The sequence below is a fragment of the Microcebus murinus genome, chromosome 5 (assembly GCF_040939455.1).
Source record: "Microcebus murinus isolate Inina chromosome 5, M.murinus_Inina_mat1.0, whole genome shotgun sequence".
Classification (NCBI taxonomy): domain Eukaryota; kingdom Metazoa; phylum Chordata; class Mammalia; order Primates; family Cheirogaleidae; genus Microcebus; species Microcebus murinus.
This window is the reverse complement of record NC_134108.1, coordinates 7,909,590-7,928,874: the sequence shown is the minus strand read 5'-3', so window position 1 is coordinate 7,928,874 and position 19,285 is coordinate 7,909,590. Positions and strand designations below refer to the sequence as shown.

The 19,285-nt window shown below is 46.6% G+C and overlaps 1 protein-coding gene across 2 annotated transcripts in view; it reads left to right on the top strand.

Moving 5' to 3' along the window:
• Window positions 1-19,285, top strand: part of FNDC1 (fibronectin type III domain containing 1) — a 92,209-nt gene that overhangs the window by 30,683 nt on the left and 42,241 nt on the right. The window contains exons 3-7 of one of the 2 annotated variants that reach the window (XM_012759669.2): window positions 423-509; window positions 947-1,015; window positions 12,290-12,496; window positions 16,325-16,423; window positions 17,947-18,064. In XM_012759669.2, coding sequence (XP_012615123.1) covers window positions 423-509; window positions 947-1,015; window positions 12,290-12,496; window positions 16,325-16,423; window positions 17,947-18,064 — 580 coding nt within the window. The remainder of the gene's footprint in view (window positions 1-422; window positions 510-946; window positions 1,016-12,289; window positions 12,497-16,324; window positions 16,424-17,946; window positions 18,065-19,285) is intronic. The other variant, XM_012759676.3, reaches the window with a different exon arrangement.

Genomic DNA, 19,285 nt, shown 5'->3' with positions numbered 1-19,285 from the left:
TTACATTGACATTTCTTATTATTTTCTGGAGATTTTCATTTGGAGCTCCTACGGGGAAATATTATTTGTAGTTACTGACACCAATGTCCAAACACCTAGTTAGCGGACAGTGCGTTTCTACTTCCTACATTAATTTCATGTTAAAAATCTCAAAAACTCTTTTGGTTGACTGTTTTTGAATCCAGGTTTATTACATATGCCACCTACTTTGTAGTAAATAAGTTTATGTTCTTTGGGTCAGGTATGTTTTAGTTGCATGAGAAGAATGTCAGTGAATTTAATTTAAAAAGCTATCATATGCTTGTCACTTAACTCAGATTTTATATTTAATTATACTTGGTATAAGGAAGATGGTTAGGGAGTCAAACTGTGTCATTCTTGGAGATTTGAAATGGTGGCTTGATACAAACCGTATGTTTCAGAGCCGGGGGTAGTGTACTTTGTGCTGGTTACTGCAGAAAACCACAGTGGAGTGAGCCGTCCAGTATACAGAGCTGAGAGCCTGCCTGGTAAGTCTTATCTAGAATTGAAGGCTGTAGTTTTGTTACTTAGCTTGGGAGATACATCCCTGCTTGCTTCTTCAAGTCAATATAAATTTAGAATTATTATAGAATTTCTGAACAAGAACTTTTTAGACTTGTAAAAAAAGTTGAATGATTGAAAATTAGGAGAGACTTAGCCCTTCTTTTAAAATAGTTTTAATGTAGGTTATTATAATAGTATTTTGTCTGAACTTTTTGAATACTCACTGGAGAAAAAACCCCGTGCGAAAGACCAAAAACACGTATTGTCCATAAAGCTTAGGTGTCAAGTCACCAACATGGCCTAAGCAGATCCTTTTGGAGACTATTGCAAAGATCACTTAAATATGCATTAGGGATGCACTGAAATGTGGAAATCCAATAGTGCTTGTTCCTAACTATCAAGTTGCATTTCCCTAATTTAGGAGGTGAATGGATCAAGATTGATGGTTTTCCCATCAAGGGTCCAGGACCATTTAATGAGACCGTCACAGGTACTACTTGCTCATTCGTGTGCCATTCATGTTTTCACTGAAGCACCATCTCGCAAGAGGGTTGTGCTTCTGTCACACACGTGTGCTCACAACCTCTGTTGAGTTCCCATCGCTAAACTAACACACACGCCCCACAGTCTCGGTCAATCTGTTCTGCACCTGGGGAACCAGACTGTAGCCAGTGTTGCTCATCGTCCACTGTTCCTTCATGTGCTCGCGTGGGGAAGTGTCTGCGTCTACATCTGGGGGTACTGTCGCCCTGTTAACAGGCAAATATGGTGGTTGAGATGGCAGTAGCCCCGTAGGATACCTACAGCTCTTTTACCTGTGAATGGCATCAATGGACTCACAAAACAGTGGCTTTTATTGGCTAATACGTTGTATCACGTCTTGCTTTTTTCTTGCAACCATGGGATATTTTGCGATATGTTAGAGAACCTGCCTTCCATCTCTGCTCCATATTTGCGCATCTGTATGTTTCATCATTTGGATGTTGATGTTGTCTGGTCATGTTGTTTTACTTATTGAGAGAAGTGTTGACATTTCTCATGTGGTTCTTGAATATATTTGATGAATGGTGAAAAATATAATGTAAAATGAATGTAGTTATTTTAGAGTGTGATTGAGTAATATCCCAAAGGCATTACGATGAGGAGCTATGTTTCATTTTCATGTGCTATGTGTTTGAATATCTCCATCTGGTGTTATTGTTGAGAGGAAGGTGAGTATGTGAAACCAAATACCCTAATTTGCTTTTCAGACCAGGTTTGGTGGGCATAGTCAGTTTTCAGAGTCTGTACTATATGAACAAAGGGTGGAACAAAGTCCCTACTATATGAACAAAACAGTCAGAAAAGGAAACTGGCTTTTGGGGGAGGTGATGTGTTCGTGTTCAAATACGATGGACTTGAGGTGACCATGGAGCTTTGCAATGAAAATATCTTGTAGGTGATTCAAGAAGAGAGAATGGAAGTTGGAAGAGGGAAGTAAGAGCTAGGTAGCAACATAGGAGTCATACTAGTGGGGAGGCTGAGGCAGGAGGATTGCTTGAGCCCAGGGGTTTGAGGTTGCTGTGAGCTAAGGCTGACGCCAGGCACTCTAGCCTAGGCAACAGAGTGAGACTCTGTCTCAAAAAAAAAAAAAAAATAGGAAGAAATTAATTAATTAATTGCTGGCTGATACCACTTACAACATATGATATAAAGCAGAACTTAAAAAAAAACACATAAATATCCAGTATGCACAGGCTAGGTTACGGTGTCCCAGGAAAAATTACATTTCATTGTTCATAAAATAATAATTTATGAGAAATTATCAATAATGTATCTATACCCTTTTATGAGGCTTGGAAAATATGCTATGCTATTACTCTAAGAAATGGTTAACTGTATAATAGTCTTGTCAAACAAAACAAATATTCAGAATTCTATATCTTCATTAAAAGAAAGGGATTTTCCCTTAAAACTGCAGAACTTAGCATCAGCACCTGGTATGAAGCCCAAAGGGGTTCAGTTTAGTGCTTTGACTGATGGCATCTCGTGTTCTTCCAGTGTTTCATCTGAAACCAGAGGAAAATCTGTTCTTTTATGCTGCTGGAAACAGTGGCTTCATTTCAGATTCCAGAAGGCCTTCTTTTACTGGCTTAGACCTATCTCAGCAGAATTGTGTTTACCTAGAAATACAGGGCTTTAATTATTTAACTCACTCAGCCCAGGCACAGGTGTAGGGCTAGAGATGCAAGGTAGCCAAGGGCTCGCCTTAGTGAAACTGGGATTCTAACGGGAAGGAAAGACAATAAACACACAAGCAAAAAGGGATGCGGATAATCTATCAGTTTGCTAGGGCTGCCGTGACAAAACACCACAGACTGGGCGGTTTAAACAACAGAAGTTTATTTTCTCATGGTTCTGGAGTCTAGACATCCAAGGTCAAGGTTTGGTTTCTCCTGAGGCCTCTCTCTTGGCTTGCAGAGGGCCACCTTCTTGCCATGTCCTCACACGGCCTTTCCTCCATTCTTGCACACCCCTAGTGTCTCTCCTGGGTCGTAATCTCCTCCTCTTATGAGGACACCAGTCAGTTTGGATTAGGCCCCCCTAATGGCCTCATTTTAACTTAACCTCCTCTTTAAAGGCCCTGTCTCCAAATATAGTCACATTCTGAGGTACTGGGGTTAGGACTTCAACATACGAATTTTGGAGGGACACCGTTAAGCCCATAATATGATCATATATTATTGAAAAATGAATAGAATAAGCAGGCAGGGGTGAGGGGGTGGGAGCCTAGGAGGCCCAAGATGGCGGCACCAAGCTGAGACCACAGAGGGTGAAGCCACGTGAGGAGAAGGAAGAACATACCAGAGAGTTCTGGAGGTGGGGCAGGACTTACGTGATTCTCAGACGGGTCATTCATCCAAATACGAAAACTCTCAGGACTCAGAAAATGATGGGACTAAGCAAAAACACAACTCCAGGGCAGAAGTTTCAGCTTCCTGTTGTGTATCTCATCTCGTATCTCTCAGTCAGAAGGCTTCCTTTGTATTTAATGTAGAACCCCTCTTATTGGTACGTAAACCCGCATCCTCCTGTTCTGTCACCAGGGAAGAGACGTCACACTTCTGCCCACTTATTGGAAGGCTATTATTTAGCTATTCTGCAGACTTCTTTTCTGCGAGCTGTTTTATCTTTTCTCTGCAGGTGGGTCTGGGTAACTGGCAGTGCAGTTCTGGCCCCAGAGTCAGGGCAGAGACACACCGGGGCTTGGGACACAGACATGTCCCAACTCTGCCATCAACCAGACAAGGGACTAGGCCGGGAAGAGAGCTTTTGCCAAACTCTTCATCTGGAAAACTGTGTTAGAGTCTGGTTAATTTTAGCGCCCTCCCCTCTTCCGGGCTCTGGGACAAGGCTGTCCTCACCTTGGAAAGCATGATTAGACCCAGGGCAGGTCTGGGGTCCCATTGATCTTTGGACCCCTCCCAGTGCCAGGCTAAAAAGGTTGATACCTGCTGTTGACCAAATTGTTTGACACCAAAACAGTGGAACTGTGAGCTCATGAAAAACCTAAATTTAGCATCTTTACTTTCTTACCTAGCACTCCTTTCATGGGAAATATCTGTGGATTTACAAGACGTGTATACCCCAAGCACGCAGTTTGGTCTTTTCTATCAGTATTTCATCCACATGAGCACCAATTTTCAGACATATTTTCCCGTCAGCTTGCTAATTTAAATACGACCGATGTGGAAGTTAAAAACTCTAAACCTATTGTCTTGAGAGGGCTCCTTCCCTAATCTGCTGATTTAAAAGCATAGTTCATCCACCAAGCCCTAGTCTCACCACTGCTCGCTGTGCACACCCAGCTCAGGCTCCGGCCCAGGCCTGACCAGCACACAGACATCCGCAGCACCTGTCTGCTCAGCGCCTGGGGTTTCTTGGCTGGGAAATGACAGGACTTAACAAGAAGGTTCTATGTTCCTTTCTAAGAACTTTCTTAGGCTCTAAAGTGCTTTCTAAGGTTCCTTTCAGCTTTGAAAATTCTTGAATCTGTGACACTAAGTGGACTGAATCCACTTCTAATGAGTGACGCTACACTTTGTGAGCAGATGGAAACCACTTGCATTAAGGAAAAATGGCTATTTTCCTCTTTCTCTCTACCCTATGCAAAATGTTTTAGGTCCACACATCAAAAAATCATACTAATGAAGGAAGAAATGCTGAATTGTAATTTCTGTGTTCTGAGAACATACCTGAACACACGGAAGGTGCACGGAATAAAGAATCATCTCCGGTGACATATGGGAGAGTACTTCCCCCAAGGGCCCCATCTGTGTACCTTCCCTTCCCTATTTGTAACGGCAGGAATGAGCCAACAGAGTTGGCCATGTTCACTTATTTGAACTCACTTGTGTCATTGGCACCCTGGGTAAAAGGGGCCAGAACAGTAAACTGATAGGCAAGTCAGGGGTCATATAACATTGCAGTCTGATTGTGGGGCTGCTGTGCACCAGACTTGTGCTTAAATTGAAAATTATGGAATTCATTATGAATCTAAGACTCTTTTCACCTACTAATTTTCAAAGTCTTTGGCTAATGGGAAATTGATAATGTCTGTGGCGTTATTTTCTCAGTAGCTTTCTCATGCAGTTATGAGTTTTATTAAGTATGCAGTTTGCAGGGCGGAAGTTTCTGGGTCATGGTCCGGATAGCTAGTGCCGCTAGGGCAGGGTGCTCTCTCTGACTCACCCACCTTCGCGTCTCCAGAGCTGGGATGGTCGCACAGTGGGTGCCCGAGAGACGTGCAGTGGCAGAGGAGTGAGCAGTAACAAAGCAGGGCGCCGGGGGGTGCAGAGCTGTCTACGAGAGGCTTCGGTCACCTCCGCCCGGCTCAGCGTTGATTCTCGTGGGGAGCGGCTTCCGGGCAGGCCAGTTTGTCGGCCGCAGAGTGGCGCTGCCGTTAATCGGAGATCCCGTTTCTTGCCTTCTGCCACTTTGAGGGGCTGGGTGGAGAGAGACGGCGTGCTCACCTGTGGATTGGGATTCCTCGGGCTGGCTGCTCCGTGAGGATGCGGCATTTGCACAGACAGATCTGAAGAAACGCTGCCCGGTGACGGGCACCTCCACCCTGGGGGCTCAGATCGTTCCAGTGAGGCCTCTTGTGTTAGGATGTGGTTAGATTTCACCAGCCCAAGAGCCCGTTCCTTAGTAGTGAAGAAGCGGGCGATGGAGGTTTGAATGCGGAGCCCTTGGACTCCATTCAGCCAGGTGTCCTTGGGCGGATGGCAGGCCGCAGCAGTTCCCGCCCACGCCCCCGGCAGAAAGGCCAGGGGAGGGCTCAGGAGCGATCCGACCCGGCTGGTGGGGCAAGGCAACAGTGGGAGCAGCCTTCCCCTACACCAGGGCTGAAACAACATTCCGTGGTACGTTGTCACAGGGGTTTCATCCCAAGACGCAAGCGTCCCTGAAAGACCCTGTCTTAAGCTGCCGGGGTGTGTGCTTGTCTCAGAGGTGGCCGTCCTCGTGTGAGGGCTGGGGGCTCAGGGCAGCTGGAGAGATGGGTTGTCCCCGCCTGCCTGCGTGGCCTTGAGTGAGATGTTCGCTAACTTGCCTCCATGTCCTGCAAGAACCTACAGTAGTTTAGCCAAACCTCGCATTTCTGACGTGGCCAGCATCTTGGGGGCCGGACGCCACTTTCTGACTGATACCCACCCCGGGTTTTTCTTTGAACGTCTGCAAGAAAAGGAGGGCAGGTGTGGGAGTGCCACGCCTTCGAAGAGGGACGCAGCTTCTTATGTAGGATCCGCACAAATTCGTGTTCCCTTTTATTTTAAAACGAACACCAAAGTAGCATGGAGTAGTCTACGAAATTCAAACGCAATTTTGAGATAAAACCGAGCTTGCTGTGCCCCGGGCTTCTGGGGATGGTGCTCATTCTCTTTGCTGCCAGGGGCCCGTCAGTGGGAGGTCTGAGGGAAGCTCTGTGAGGGGGTGAGGGCGTCCAGCCCTCGTTCTGTGAAGCAGACAAAGCAAGCCGGTCGGGATCGAGTGGCCCCAGCATGGCGTGAAGAGTCTGCCTCGCGGCTGAGGCAGTCCCGCTGGGTTTCGGGTGCCACACCTGTGTGCACTGATGCTGCCAGCCTGTGGGTCGGCCTCTGGGGACACGTCCCTCTCTGGACTCCGTGCCCAGTGGCATTTCCTGTGGCTTCCTCATCTGGGGATACCAGGACATCATGCCCCATCCTAGACAGCAGGAAGGTGGGGGTCTCCGACATACGGGGCACTTGACACGTGCTCTGGGCAGCTGACGTCCTGAGCTGAAGGCACCTGTGTTGTTTGGTTTGTTTTCAAAGTTTAAATGCTTTATAAGGGCTCTTTGGGCTTCCACAATTTGTAACATGATTAGTAATTGGCATCGATTAGCTCAGGGGAGATCAAGGTCCTTTTTTCCTTTCTTTTTCTTTTGTCTTTTCATCCTTTGTTCCTTCTCTCCTCTCTCAACCCCTGAACATGCGGTGAGGATTTACTGACTCCAGGGACTGGCCGAGGGGTGCTTGCCCAGCGTCTCTGAAGGCAGCGGGATGTGCGTGTCGCACTGATTCTCTCTGCAGCGTTCCGACTGCTTCCCGGGATGAGTCAGGCAGCCGGGCCACCGTGTGGCTGGCCAGGCCCTTGGCTCTGGGAGCACGAGGCACACTTACGGATTGAGGGGGAATAGTGCAATGGGCAGGTCCTGATGGGACAGTGGGCACCAACTTCCCCTGAAGAGCAACCAGGTCCTTGAGAATTTTGCTGGCATTTTCAGTCCATGGATATACGAGAATGTCTTGGACAGGGGTTCCTGGTGCTGCATGCCAGATCCTTCTCCACGGGTGTTTGGGAGGCACCAAGAGGCCCTTCTCCCAGAGTAGGCCCCGTGCTTATGCCCCACGTAGCTACTGGTGACACCAACTCCGCCGCCGCCACCACGAGCTTCTCAACAGGAGGGGAGGCGGAGAGAGCTGGGGCTACAGGTCCAATTCCTGCTCGGCGCTGTGTCTGGTTTGGAAAATTTCCCTCAGCCTTCCTGAGCCTCACTTCCTTTGTCTGTAGAAGGGTTGTTACCGGGAGCTGTGAAGGTGTACGCCAGATACCTATACCTTGGTACCTGCAATTACTTATGAAGGAAGGCGGGACGCGGACAGACACTATTCCAGAATAAAGATATAAGATTCCCTTCCTCCTTCTCATTGTTAAATAGCTGGACCTGTCCAAATATCACAAAAAAAACTCATTAAGTAAATAGTTAAAAACATTGAAGTTATTTATTGGAGAGGAAAACATGGCTTTAAAGAGAGACCTTAGAGTAAGCATTGCAGATAGCGAGTGTGTAGAAGAAGAGTTCTGTGAATCAATTCCCAAAGGTCTTTCAGGAAGGTTATGTGTCAGAACCTGCCCCCGAGGGACGAGCCGTGGCAGACGCAGGCTGGCAAGGCGTCTGCACCAGCTCACCGCGCTCGGGGGTGTCAGGAGGCAGCGCTGGGCCTGGGCCTGGCCGGGGTCGGGGAGTTCAGATGCAGAGTGTGGCGGGTAGAGCAGGCGTCCCACCCATCCGGCTGTCACACCTGGCCTTCACTGCTCCCCAACACACTGTCCCCGCCCTTCCTCTTCCTCCAGGCTTGCTCTCCTCTTCCTCGCCATGCCTGCTTATCAGAGTACACAGAGGCCCGGAATCTGGCCCTGCGCTGGGGGCGGTGGGAGACCAGGGCGTGTTCCCACGGGCCTCCAGCTGCTGCAGGTGTGCACTGAGCCCTGAGCAGCGGCTCTGCCCGGACAGCTGGACTCCCCCCGCCCGAGCTCAGTGTCCTCCATTCACTGAAGGCTGAGTGGTCAGCACATGGGCGTCAGGTTGGTAACGGGACAAACCAGACAGACCACGGGCTCTTCAAAGCTGTAGCGTGAATAATTCCTCAGGTTCTGCAGGAAAGGGAGAAGTCCTGCCGGCCAAGACTTGGACCAAGAGAAAGTGGCCACCAGACATCAGGGGACATGCTTTATTTACGCCAGTGAAGAGTAGGACTTAGAGTAATTGATAATTGTTAGATGTTTATGAAGGCTACGGAGAATGCTTTCAGTTCATGGTGACAAAAAAAGTCATCTGGATGTAGACAAGCTCATATTTGAAAAGACGTTCTATGTAAGGGGTCTTTGGCAATAACTCCTATCTTTTGGTCGCGTCGGGTTCTTCGAACACTGTTTGGTGCCCCCGTGTGCAAGGCATGGCGGTAACTCAGGGCTCCCTTTCTGAAGGGCACTGCCCACTCGGGTCGTGAATCTAATGAATGAGAGATTTCATTTTTGTCGTGGCAGCAACCATAACTACTAGTGTGCCTGATACAGCATATGCCCGGTACGGTGCTGAATGCTTTCCATGGATCGTATCACAAAGCCTGGTAAGCTCTGTGCTATTTTATGGGAGAAGAGGAAGAAATCTAAAAGTCACATAGCCAGTAAGTAATAGACATTGACATTAGAGCCTGTGTAAGCCCAATTCAGAAGCTACCAAGTTTAATTAGCATAGAATTATAAGTGGGCAAAGCATCACGTTGAATTTGGGATTTTTTTTCTTTATGAAAAGAACAGACTTTGATTCCATACAACTTAAGAATATTTGCCGAGTTGCAAAGCTGGTGATACAAATCCAAAATATTCTAATCCCATCTGGCTTTCTCGTCTCTACTACTAGCTAGATGATGATTGTTTCACCCAGCCTCCATGCCAAGTGGATGATGTGTAATTAATTGCTGCAGGTCTTCTTTTATCAACCAGTTCTGAGTATGACCTACCTGGTTATGTTGTATCCAGAGTAATCGAGGGAATGTGTCCTGCCCAGTTTGAAATATATTTAGCACTGATGGATGTGAGTTCCATTACTCTTGGCAGTTACAACTTCCTGTTTTCAAGATAAGGACTTTGTGTACCTCAGCTTAAAAGGGGATTAGCAAGGTTGAGCATGGAGGCTCATGCCTGTAATCCCAGCACTTTGGGAGGCTGAGGTTGGAGGATCGCTTGAGGCCAGGAGTTCAAGACCAGCCTGAGCAACATAGTGAGATCTCATCTCTACCAAAAATAGAAGAAAAAAAAATTATCCAAGCGTGTCGGTATGTACCTGTAGTCCTAGATACTCTGGAGGCTGAGGCAGGAGGATCGCTTGAGCCTGGGAGTCCGAGGTTGCAGTGAGCTAGGATGATGCCACTGCACTCTAGCCTGGGCAACAGAGCAACACCTTGTCTCAAAAAAAAAACAGGATTAGCAGATGATCTATAAAGGACTTTTGATGGTATATCTAACCCTGAATATTAAGGAAGGGAAATTTTCAAAATACACGAAGAAAATGTGTTTGACTTTTCTAAACCCAAAAATTTGAAAGAGATAATTGTGTTTAGAGGGACGACATTCTCACTTTACTCTGTGGCTTTCACCAAGACTGTGAGCTCCACGTGGTGGGGCCATTCCTCCTGGGGCTGTCTCTGGTGAGTGTCCTCATGTCCATTTGCTATCTGCGGAGACGCTGTCTGGTTCTCTGTATTTAATGCCTGCCGAGCAAGGCAGTGGTTCTCACTCTGAAGGGAGCCCGTGGGCTCAGAGCCTTTGTTTCCCACTCATTAGCAGAAGAGGTTGGGAGGTGGGCCGGACGGTGCTTGGGGAGAGGGGGAAGCTCAAGTGGAAGGGCATAGTTGAAAAGGGCCGGAATTCAGGTCCCTGCTTGGCACTACCATCTGTGTGACCTTAGCTTAGCTGCTTCACCTCCGTGAGCCTCAGTTTTCTCTTGGGGATGCTGATGTCCACCCTGCTTACCTCAGGGCTGTTGTAAGGACAGCTAAGATAAACCGTGAGAGAGCTTGTCGCAAACTGTAAAATTCTATGTATAACCGGCAATGTGGTGTTTCCAAGAGCCAGCCTCAGCCCTGTTCCCTGCAGCAGCTCAGGCCTGGCCTCCTTCTTGGGCCCCGGGTGGAATGGTCAGACAGTGAGGCCAGAGCCTGGGATGGGGAAGCCTGGACGGTGCCAGGGGGCAGCTTTGTCCCTGCCGTTGGGCGGTGTGGCTGGTGTGGGTGCGGACAGAGCTGTGGGCTGGGCACCTCAGGCAACAAACTTGTGCCATCTGCAACCGGCCCCTGTCCTTGGAACTTCACTTCTTCCTCCTCAGGGACCCCATCACTTTAGGAAATCCCAATGGTCTTCTTTATTATTACTGGGGTTTTTTTGTTTTTTGTTTTTTGCTATCTTACTGCTGAGTGCCAGGGGTTGCCGAGTATGCATCTGTTTGTCCTGCTTGGAGCAGAGACCTGCAACCCTCCCCAAGGCCCAGGGGTGACAGCGAAGTCTCCAGGAGCACTCTTGGAGCACTGCTCCCATCCCACATGCAAAGCTGGAAAGGTTTCCAGCCTGGAGCAGAACTCCAGGGCAGGGAGTGCCGTCTTCGTGCAGTAATTAATTGTTTAACTGACTCACATAAGACCCTTGTGTGTGTTTTTAATAGATTTGCTCATTTTACTGGACTATACTATTGGATTAAAACCTTTTGAATAACTACTACTTTGTATATTGGGGGAAGCACTTGTTGAAGGGGACATGGTGTTCTCTTGTGGCTGTTAGGAATGGCCGTTCACTCCAATACCCAGGGACTGATGAGTGACTCCAGCTAATCTACAAATGGGAGTTCGTTTTGGTTAGATTCAGGATGCTGGATCCAGGTGTCTGGCATTTCTGAATAACCATCTCCAATGGCTACTTATTTCTGTGTTATTGAAGCTCACACTGATTCGTAGTGTTAGTTTTTGTTTTTATATCTTAGTGTCGAAATGTTAACTTAGCTGGGAATTTTTCAGTCTAATAAAATTAGTCAGAATTGATGATGGGATCGATGGACATAGTGGAGGAAGAATGCCTGGAAAGTAACTGCCTTACACAGTTAAAGAGATTCTCCTGGGCCCAACTGGATCCTCAAACGAGGGCTAGAATGTGGTCCACTGTTAGAAGTGGGCAAGGCAGAGGTCATGTGGTCTCAAACATGCCAGCTCTTAACATGACATAAAAGCAAAACTTTAAACACTTAAGTATTGGCCACCAGAATGCATTGCTGTGAAAACGTTAACAATGAGAGCGTTTCTTGAGATTAATGGGTCTAGCAAGAGGATTTCTCAAAATTGATTAATTTAGCAGGAAGAAAACCACAGACCCTGAGGACAGCCGTGATGGTGTAGCATGACCAGGATCTGTCTGGAGGAGCAGGACTTAGACATGGGAGAAAAATTAAGACCCTAACAGAAGTCACTTAGTATTTAGCTCATTGTGGTTCATCGTAAAGGCAAGGAAAGCCCACCTTTTCAACATGACAGTGAAAACGCTTTCTGGAAGACAGTTATAAATAGCACATAATATGTCTCTGCTATATTTTTACACTGACCTTTAGCTCTTGCCAGAGAATATATAGTTTTGGCCTTAAGGGGGCAAAAGGAGCTAGATGAAAGGGGACATTGTCAAACCTCCAAGATGTCTGGCCAGCGTCTCCCAACATAGAGTGTTTTTGTTTTAAGTTCTTGAGAACTCTGGTCATGAAATGTGGGGGGAACATGCGGATGGAGTGTTGATGCCCTTGGGAAAAAATAACGTTCTTACTAGATTTAGTTACCAAAAATGGATACTTGTTGGGGTCAGTGTCTGGGGAGGTTTCTTACACATAATAGTAAACTCTGGGTGGTAAAGTGTCTAATGGCTTCTGTGTCGTGTCCTCTTTAAGAAAAGGAAGTGCCCAACAGGCCCTTGCGTGTGCGTGTCCGGTCCTCAGACGACAGGCTGTCGGTCGCGTGGAAGGCGCCACGCCTGTCTGGAGCCAAGAGTCCACGCAGATCCCGGGGTTTCCTCCTGGGCTACGGGGAGAGTGGCCGGAAGATGAATTATGTCCCACTGACGAGAGATGAGCGGACACACGAAATTAAGAAGCTGGGTGAGTTTAAGATTCATTGGCATTCAGTGTTTTAATGATCTTTGTGACTGTTTCCATATTTAGAAGCCCATTCACGACAGGACGTTGTATTTTAGTTGTAACGTCCAGTTTCCAGGTATTACAGGAGGCGGAGCTGATGTTTTTGCCATCTTGGCTCTGTCTTTGTTGTTTTGTTCTTCGAAGCTTTGTCTTAGGCTCCTAGGACACCAGACCTTGGGTCCCTTGGTGGGGAGAGGAGGCAGTGGCTGTGGATGTGGGAGGGAGCCTTCGCCGTGACCAGGAGGGGTTGTGTGTGTGGCTCTGGCCCGGGTGGGTCCCGATCCCTGCTGGGCTCATCCAGCGACAGGCCTGGTCAGGGACCCAGGGCCGGCTGTGCGGCCTGGTGCTTCCTGCACGTGGAGACAGTGCCGTAGCTGTCTCTCCCCTGCCGCCCCCTTACGTACTTGGCAAATCAGAAAGAGCATCAGGGCAAGTGTGGCTGGGCCACTTCATGTCTCCCCCGGGGGGAAGCAGGCTCTGGGGGCACCCATAGGGTCCAGGCCTGCTTGGGTGGCAAAGTCTGCCTGATCCTGGGTTCGACCCCCCTCTGCCCAAGTAGTTTCACTGTGCGGGTAAAACAGCTCTATTTTGATCATGTGGGCCAAATTCTACCTAGGGTATCTGCATTTCTGACACGGCAGGAGAGCATTTATTAAATGGACAGTTTTCATTGTTCTGCATCTTTCACAAACAACACACGTTAAAATGTCATTGAATGTTGACAAGTTTTTCATCTGATGGGGCCTGTTATTTTTTTACTTCAATAGTTGAGCCACTGGCTTGCTTGAGGGTAGGGGAAGGATTTTTTTTTTTTTTTTTTTTTTGCATGAAAATATTAGACTTCAGGTCAGGGGTGGGCAAGTCCCAGACCGCATGGATGGGGCAGGCCTCTTGGGCTTCTGGTAGAACATGTTAGTTTTGGAACTTCTAAAACATAAAAAGCCATGGACCTGCTGTCCTGAGTGATGTAAGAGGTTACCACGAGGAGGAGGAGGTCTCACTGGAAGCTCGCCTCGTCTTGCGGGGGCAGGATGGGGTTCAAGCGGACCCCACAGGGGTGTAGGAGTGGACCCGCCATGACACGGGGAGCCTGTCTCTTTATTTATCGAGCATAGGACTCCATTCTGTTTGTAACAGAGATGCCACCAAACCTGCGGCACTGCAGAGAGTGGTCACACGTTAAGAGGCCTTGGGGTGGGGAAAGGCCTGAGGTCGGGGCAGCAGAGCGCCACTCTCGGTGCCATTCACGGAACACGTCCTACCCGGCCTCTCCTGTGTCGGGCACGGTCCCGGGCGAGACACCAGTGTTGACTCGATGGTCAAAGGAGGCCCCAGAGAGAAGGTGATGTGCGAGCAAGTCCTGCAGCCGGAGGGGCCACGGGACCACGTGGGGAGAGGAGCTAGCGGGATCGGGGTTGTACCGAAGAACCAGGAAGTGGGGAGTCCTTCAGGAGGTCCCAACAGACCCTCAGAAGTCTCGGCAGGGTGTTTCTGCCACCCCGCACACTTGAGGTGGGCAAGTGGGCCCATGTGTTGTTGGCTCTGGCTGGTGATGCCGGGGTCATTTGGGGAATTTTATTTTATTATATTCCCAAATTTTATTTGGGAATTTTATTTTACTCAGTAATCAGGGGCACAGAGGAGGTGCGTTTGTGTACCATCCATGTCCTTCGTTGTGTCTCCACGAAGAGGAGGCGGACCGCTGCCTGGGGGCCCCTCTCCTTGGCTGCGGTTATTGAGAGCCTTGGCATTGGAGCCCGCAGACCTGCGGGCCGGCCTGCCGCTTACTCTGTGACCCCGGCGTGATCTCAGCCCTCCGAGCCTGTTCTTATCTGAGAAACGGAGTCAATGAGAGGAGCTTCCTCCTGGGGCTTTGCCCCATGTGAAATGAGTAGGGTAGGGTGGACTCACCCGGCGCCTGACAGCTGCGGTTGTAGTTGATTGCAGGACACAACTTTTCCTTGATGGTCATCTTGGGCCGAGTTTAGTTTCAAGAGCTCAGCTAATCAAGAATCTGGACATAAAAACCATCCAAGAACTTTAAGCCCATACACTGAAAACATGTAAACGTTTTGGTTGTGAATAAGAAGTCATTCCTTGGTGGTTCTTGGTAAAGGGCGGGGCACTGCTCTCCACGTGTGGTTATTTACACACGTCCCTGGGCTGTGAGGTCGGAGGGCAGAGTTTTTTCTTTGTTTACTTTTGGCACAATTCCACCGTCAGTGACACCAAAAAATTAACAGATCTGAAGTGACCCCTCTGTATGGAAGCTCAGTTTGATGTTCTGTGAATCCAAGTGTTACAGATTTGATCCCTCGCTTTCACAAAACATACATTTCAAAATCCTTTGGTGGGATGAGATGTGAGTGACTTAGTATAAATAATCTCCTCATGTCGCAGCACGAGCTTCTCCCGCTTTCTCTCTGCATGTAGAGAGAGGCTGTCAGATACCACCCCCTGCCCTGCGATCTCTGATTAGTAGACAGCAGTTCACTCTATAAATAGGCCCCTCTGCGTGAGATTTGTGAACACAGGTATCCTTTCATGTTTAGCTCAACAAGTTTGTAAAGACAGAAGGTTGATTCCCCCCCACACACACACATCTGAAAGTTTGCAATGCCGGAAGGAGGAGTCCTGGGTTCCAAATTCCCTTTAGGATCTCAGTGTCAGCCTCTGTTAATGTACCTAGATGTTGCCTAAGAATACAACTATCTTCACTAGAAATCAGTCAGCATGCCTCATTTTTATTTTTGACTTGATTAAAGCTTGAGTAAGAGGTCTGCTCAGCAGAGCCTAGAGTCAGGCGTTAGCGATTTGGATTCAGGGAAGATTACGAGTGCTTCTCGCAGGTGTGACCTTGGGCAAGTCACTCCACTGTTACCGCTTTATGTCCTTACGTGTAAAATATGAAGGTCCAATTAGAAAATAACCGCGGTTCACCTGGGTTTCAGACTCTGCGATCCCACAGTGCTCGAGAGTACGCGTTTTACACCGTCGTTGTATCCCCCCCAATACAGTCATCCCTCAGTGTAGGCCGGAGTTGGTGCGAGGACTCAGATGCTTTCGTGCTCAAGTCCAGCAGTCGCCCTGCAGAATCCAAGTATATGAAAAGTTGGAACTGACTGAAAGAACCATCCAGAAATAAAGGATGCATTTCAACTGTTCCATTTACTCATAGCAAATATTCAGAGATGCTGCTCTGAGGACTTCAGTAGTTTCACAGGGCACAACATCCCACGAGAACATAATGGCCTTCTGGTCTATTAACGTAGCGCATCTGCTGTCCTTTTCTTTGCTCCTTTTTTTCTGATGATGGATAAAAACAGAGTAACTCCCTGTTCTCTATTTTATAAATAAAAAAGAAATTAGTGCACTGTATGGGGATGGGCATGCTTGTAGCTCTGGCTTGGGTGATGCAAAGGCATTACATGTAACCAAAATGTTTGTGCCCACATAATATTCTGAAATTAAAAAAAGAAAAGAAATTGAAAACAAGAGATTACGGGGATTATGTGGGTAAATATGATATTTTTAAAGTATTGCTCATCTCTTTTTGATGCTGACAAGAAACTCATTTTTCAGGAATTATAGGTAAAAATCAGTTCTTCATTTTCTAACATAATAGAAATATTCTTTCTGAGTTAGTTCCTACCATTCTTGGGCTCATCTTCTGTTGGTCTAAAGAAGTGGGAATGCGGAGGGAAGGGGTGGGGATGCAGACCTCCAGGGGATGTGTGTTCCCAAGAGGTCCAAGCCCCAGAGTCTCACCCCTCGCTCCCTGGTCCACAGCCTCGGAGTCTGTGTACGTGGTCTCCCTGCAGTCCATGAACGCCCAGGGGCGGAGCCAGCCGGTCTACAGAGCTGCCCTAACCAAACGGAAGATTTCAGGTATGTTTCTAAGGATGCATTTGGTCAAACCACGGTTTACTATGAATGCCCTGTTGTTTCCAAATGCTGCTGGCTGGGTGACAAAGGACATGAATGTTTCTGAGGATAAAAGAAACAACAGGGCAGATTTGGTCGTATTGTAGGTGCAAGCCTGCTACTTTTATATGCAGAGCCTGGCGTGTTCTTGTGACACAATAGATTTCCCTGTGTATTTTGAGTGGCTTCACTGTGCAGTAGATTTGCCATGTTAGGAGCAGCCAAACATCGATGCCATGGAAGGGCACAGTCTGGTCCATGCATAAGCCACCCTCAGCGATGCACGGAATGAAGTAAGAGAAAGAAAGGCAGGTGTGGATAGCATGCTAATGTGATTTCAGCTAAATGTGCATTCAAATGACATTTAGAATATCGAGAAAAAATGTCATAACGGTTTGCTGATAACCCGATCACTGTCCACTCACTAAGGGGCACCTTTTCCCATGCTCATTCACAGATATTTTTTATATTACTTGTATATTAACAAATTACATACACTTTTTCTGGACCATGTGCCTTAATTTAAAGAGGCAATCTATAGCTATATAATCTGTAATTATTTTTATGAACTCACAAGACAAAATGAAATTTATTTTACATTACATAAAGAAGTCCACATACATGATGTTTCACTGTTATTATTCATCAATCGCTGCCAGAGGAAAAGTTCCTGTGTCTTTTCTAACAGGCTAAATACTTCCACTTTCCCCTGCTTGTGGTAAAATCCACATCCTTTAGAAATGTGGCCTCTGTAAAGTAAAAAGAAAAACACGCAAAACCAAACAAATAGCAAAATAAAAAAACCCCAAAAGACTAAAAAGCAATATTAAAGACATCTTATAAGTCTTAATTTCTTAGAGATTGATCTAAGACTATAAACTTCGTGACTATGATATATTCTACTAACAACAAAGCTGAATCTCTGTAAGAAATTGACAAAGTGAATTCTATTTTATATCTGAATATAAATTTTAATCTGCCATGGAATCCCTATTCTAAAATGTGAGGACATTGAACCCAATGTGATTCTTGCAGTTGTTTGAAACCAAATTTTCATTTCATGCCATAATCGCCAAGGAAATGTGAAGTGAGCTTTTCTTCCCTTAAAGTTTTGCTTTCTATAAAAATTTTATTATTTCCCAGAGACTTGCAGTGTGCATTGAGAAAACACTTAGTTCCCTGGACTACCTTTGGCCAGGGCCAGCACCCACTTTGTGCTGTTCGTGTGTCGGCTGGGTTGGGCAGCTTTTAAAGTGAACTGCCCATTTCTCAGGCTGTGGTTAAGAAAAGCAAGAGTGGAGATTTTTGCTTTTCTACACTCACCAATCAAATAATTGCTTAACTTCCTATCCATTTCATTTTGTCTACATTAAGCACAAGCAATCTAGAAATTATACGAGGTGAATGGTAGACTCAAGTCCAGAGGAACTCAGGGCAGAGCCCACTGTTAGAGAAAGCCTGTTCGATGGGTCCCATTGTCATTGCAGAAGAGGATGAACTGGATATACCTAAAGACATCACTGTCCGGGTTATGTCATCCCAGTCTGTGCTTGTGGCCTGGGTGGATCCTGTTTTGGAAAAACAGAAGAAGGTTGTTGCATCAAGGTACATTTGCTTATTTCTTTGTCTTTACGTATGAAGAGATGTGGGTTTTCTGGCCCTAAAAAGACATGTGTTTTATGATGTTACTTTTGGACTTACATGGATGCTGGCATCTTTTGTAGCTCGATGGTGGAAGGTTTTATGGCAATCTAGTCAATCCCAAGTGTGGTCACACATTTCTCACACATCAAATTCGACCAGGGTCTCGTGAGTAATACACACAGGACCTCACATTGCACTGGCTCAGAGTCGGATCTTGTGTCTGGAAATCTCCTAGACTGCATTTCTTTCTTTGCTTCCACTCTTGTTGCCTTGTCTCATTCACGTTCTGTTCATGTGTAGGTCCATCTTGTGGGGAGTCTTACCATTCCTCCCGTTACCCAGAAAGAGTCACAGTAAGATGGGTTTTCTGTAGAGTGGTGGATATTTGTCTAATGCCACACACTTAGTGGTGCCTTATTAGACTTTTGTCCAACACTGAATTGCTTCATGTCCAGCTCATTCGTGCATAGCAAAATGCACCTTATTTTCTCTTAGACCATGATGTTGTGCTATTCTGGTTTTTATTTTCATTTGCAATAGCAATAGAGGAAAAATCAATAATAAGGTTAAAATAATTTATATGTTAAAAGGCCACTGGGAACACCATTTCTGGCTAGTGGTAGATTAAATATAGCCATCAAAATTTTATGTGTTCAATGACTGGATAGTTTATATAACCAAGAGAAAGCCGCAAATTTGGTGGTCTACTTATTGTGCATTCATTTTGAACCTATCTGCAACCAGGAAAAGGGCATGTACTTTAAAATGAATGGAACACAATGTTGAGATTATATACATATATGGACTGTTACTCATATTAGATGGTTTCCTTCACTGTCTGTGAGGAAAAAAGATGTCTGCTTTTTTTGAAAGACCTCAGAAGATTCATAGCGATTCTCTCCCTAGCGGCACAGCCTTCCTCAACAAAAACTGTCCCTGATTACCGCTGGGCTTTGATTTCCAACATCTTGCTGGAGACCAGAGAAGGCTTGAGTTTTCTTAGCAGAACCGTTGTGTTAACTGGGGTGCCTGGTCTTCAACTGACATCTCCTGACTTACTAAATAAAACAGCACATTTTTAATGCATCAAGTGCTTTCTACTACAGAGAGGCTACAAAGAAAATTTCTTTTGAAAAGGATCCAGTAAACAGTGTTTGCAACTCTCAGAGTGCTGCAGGTGTC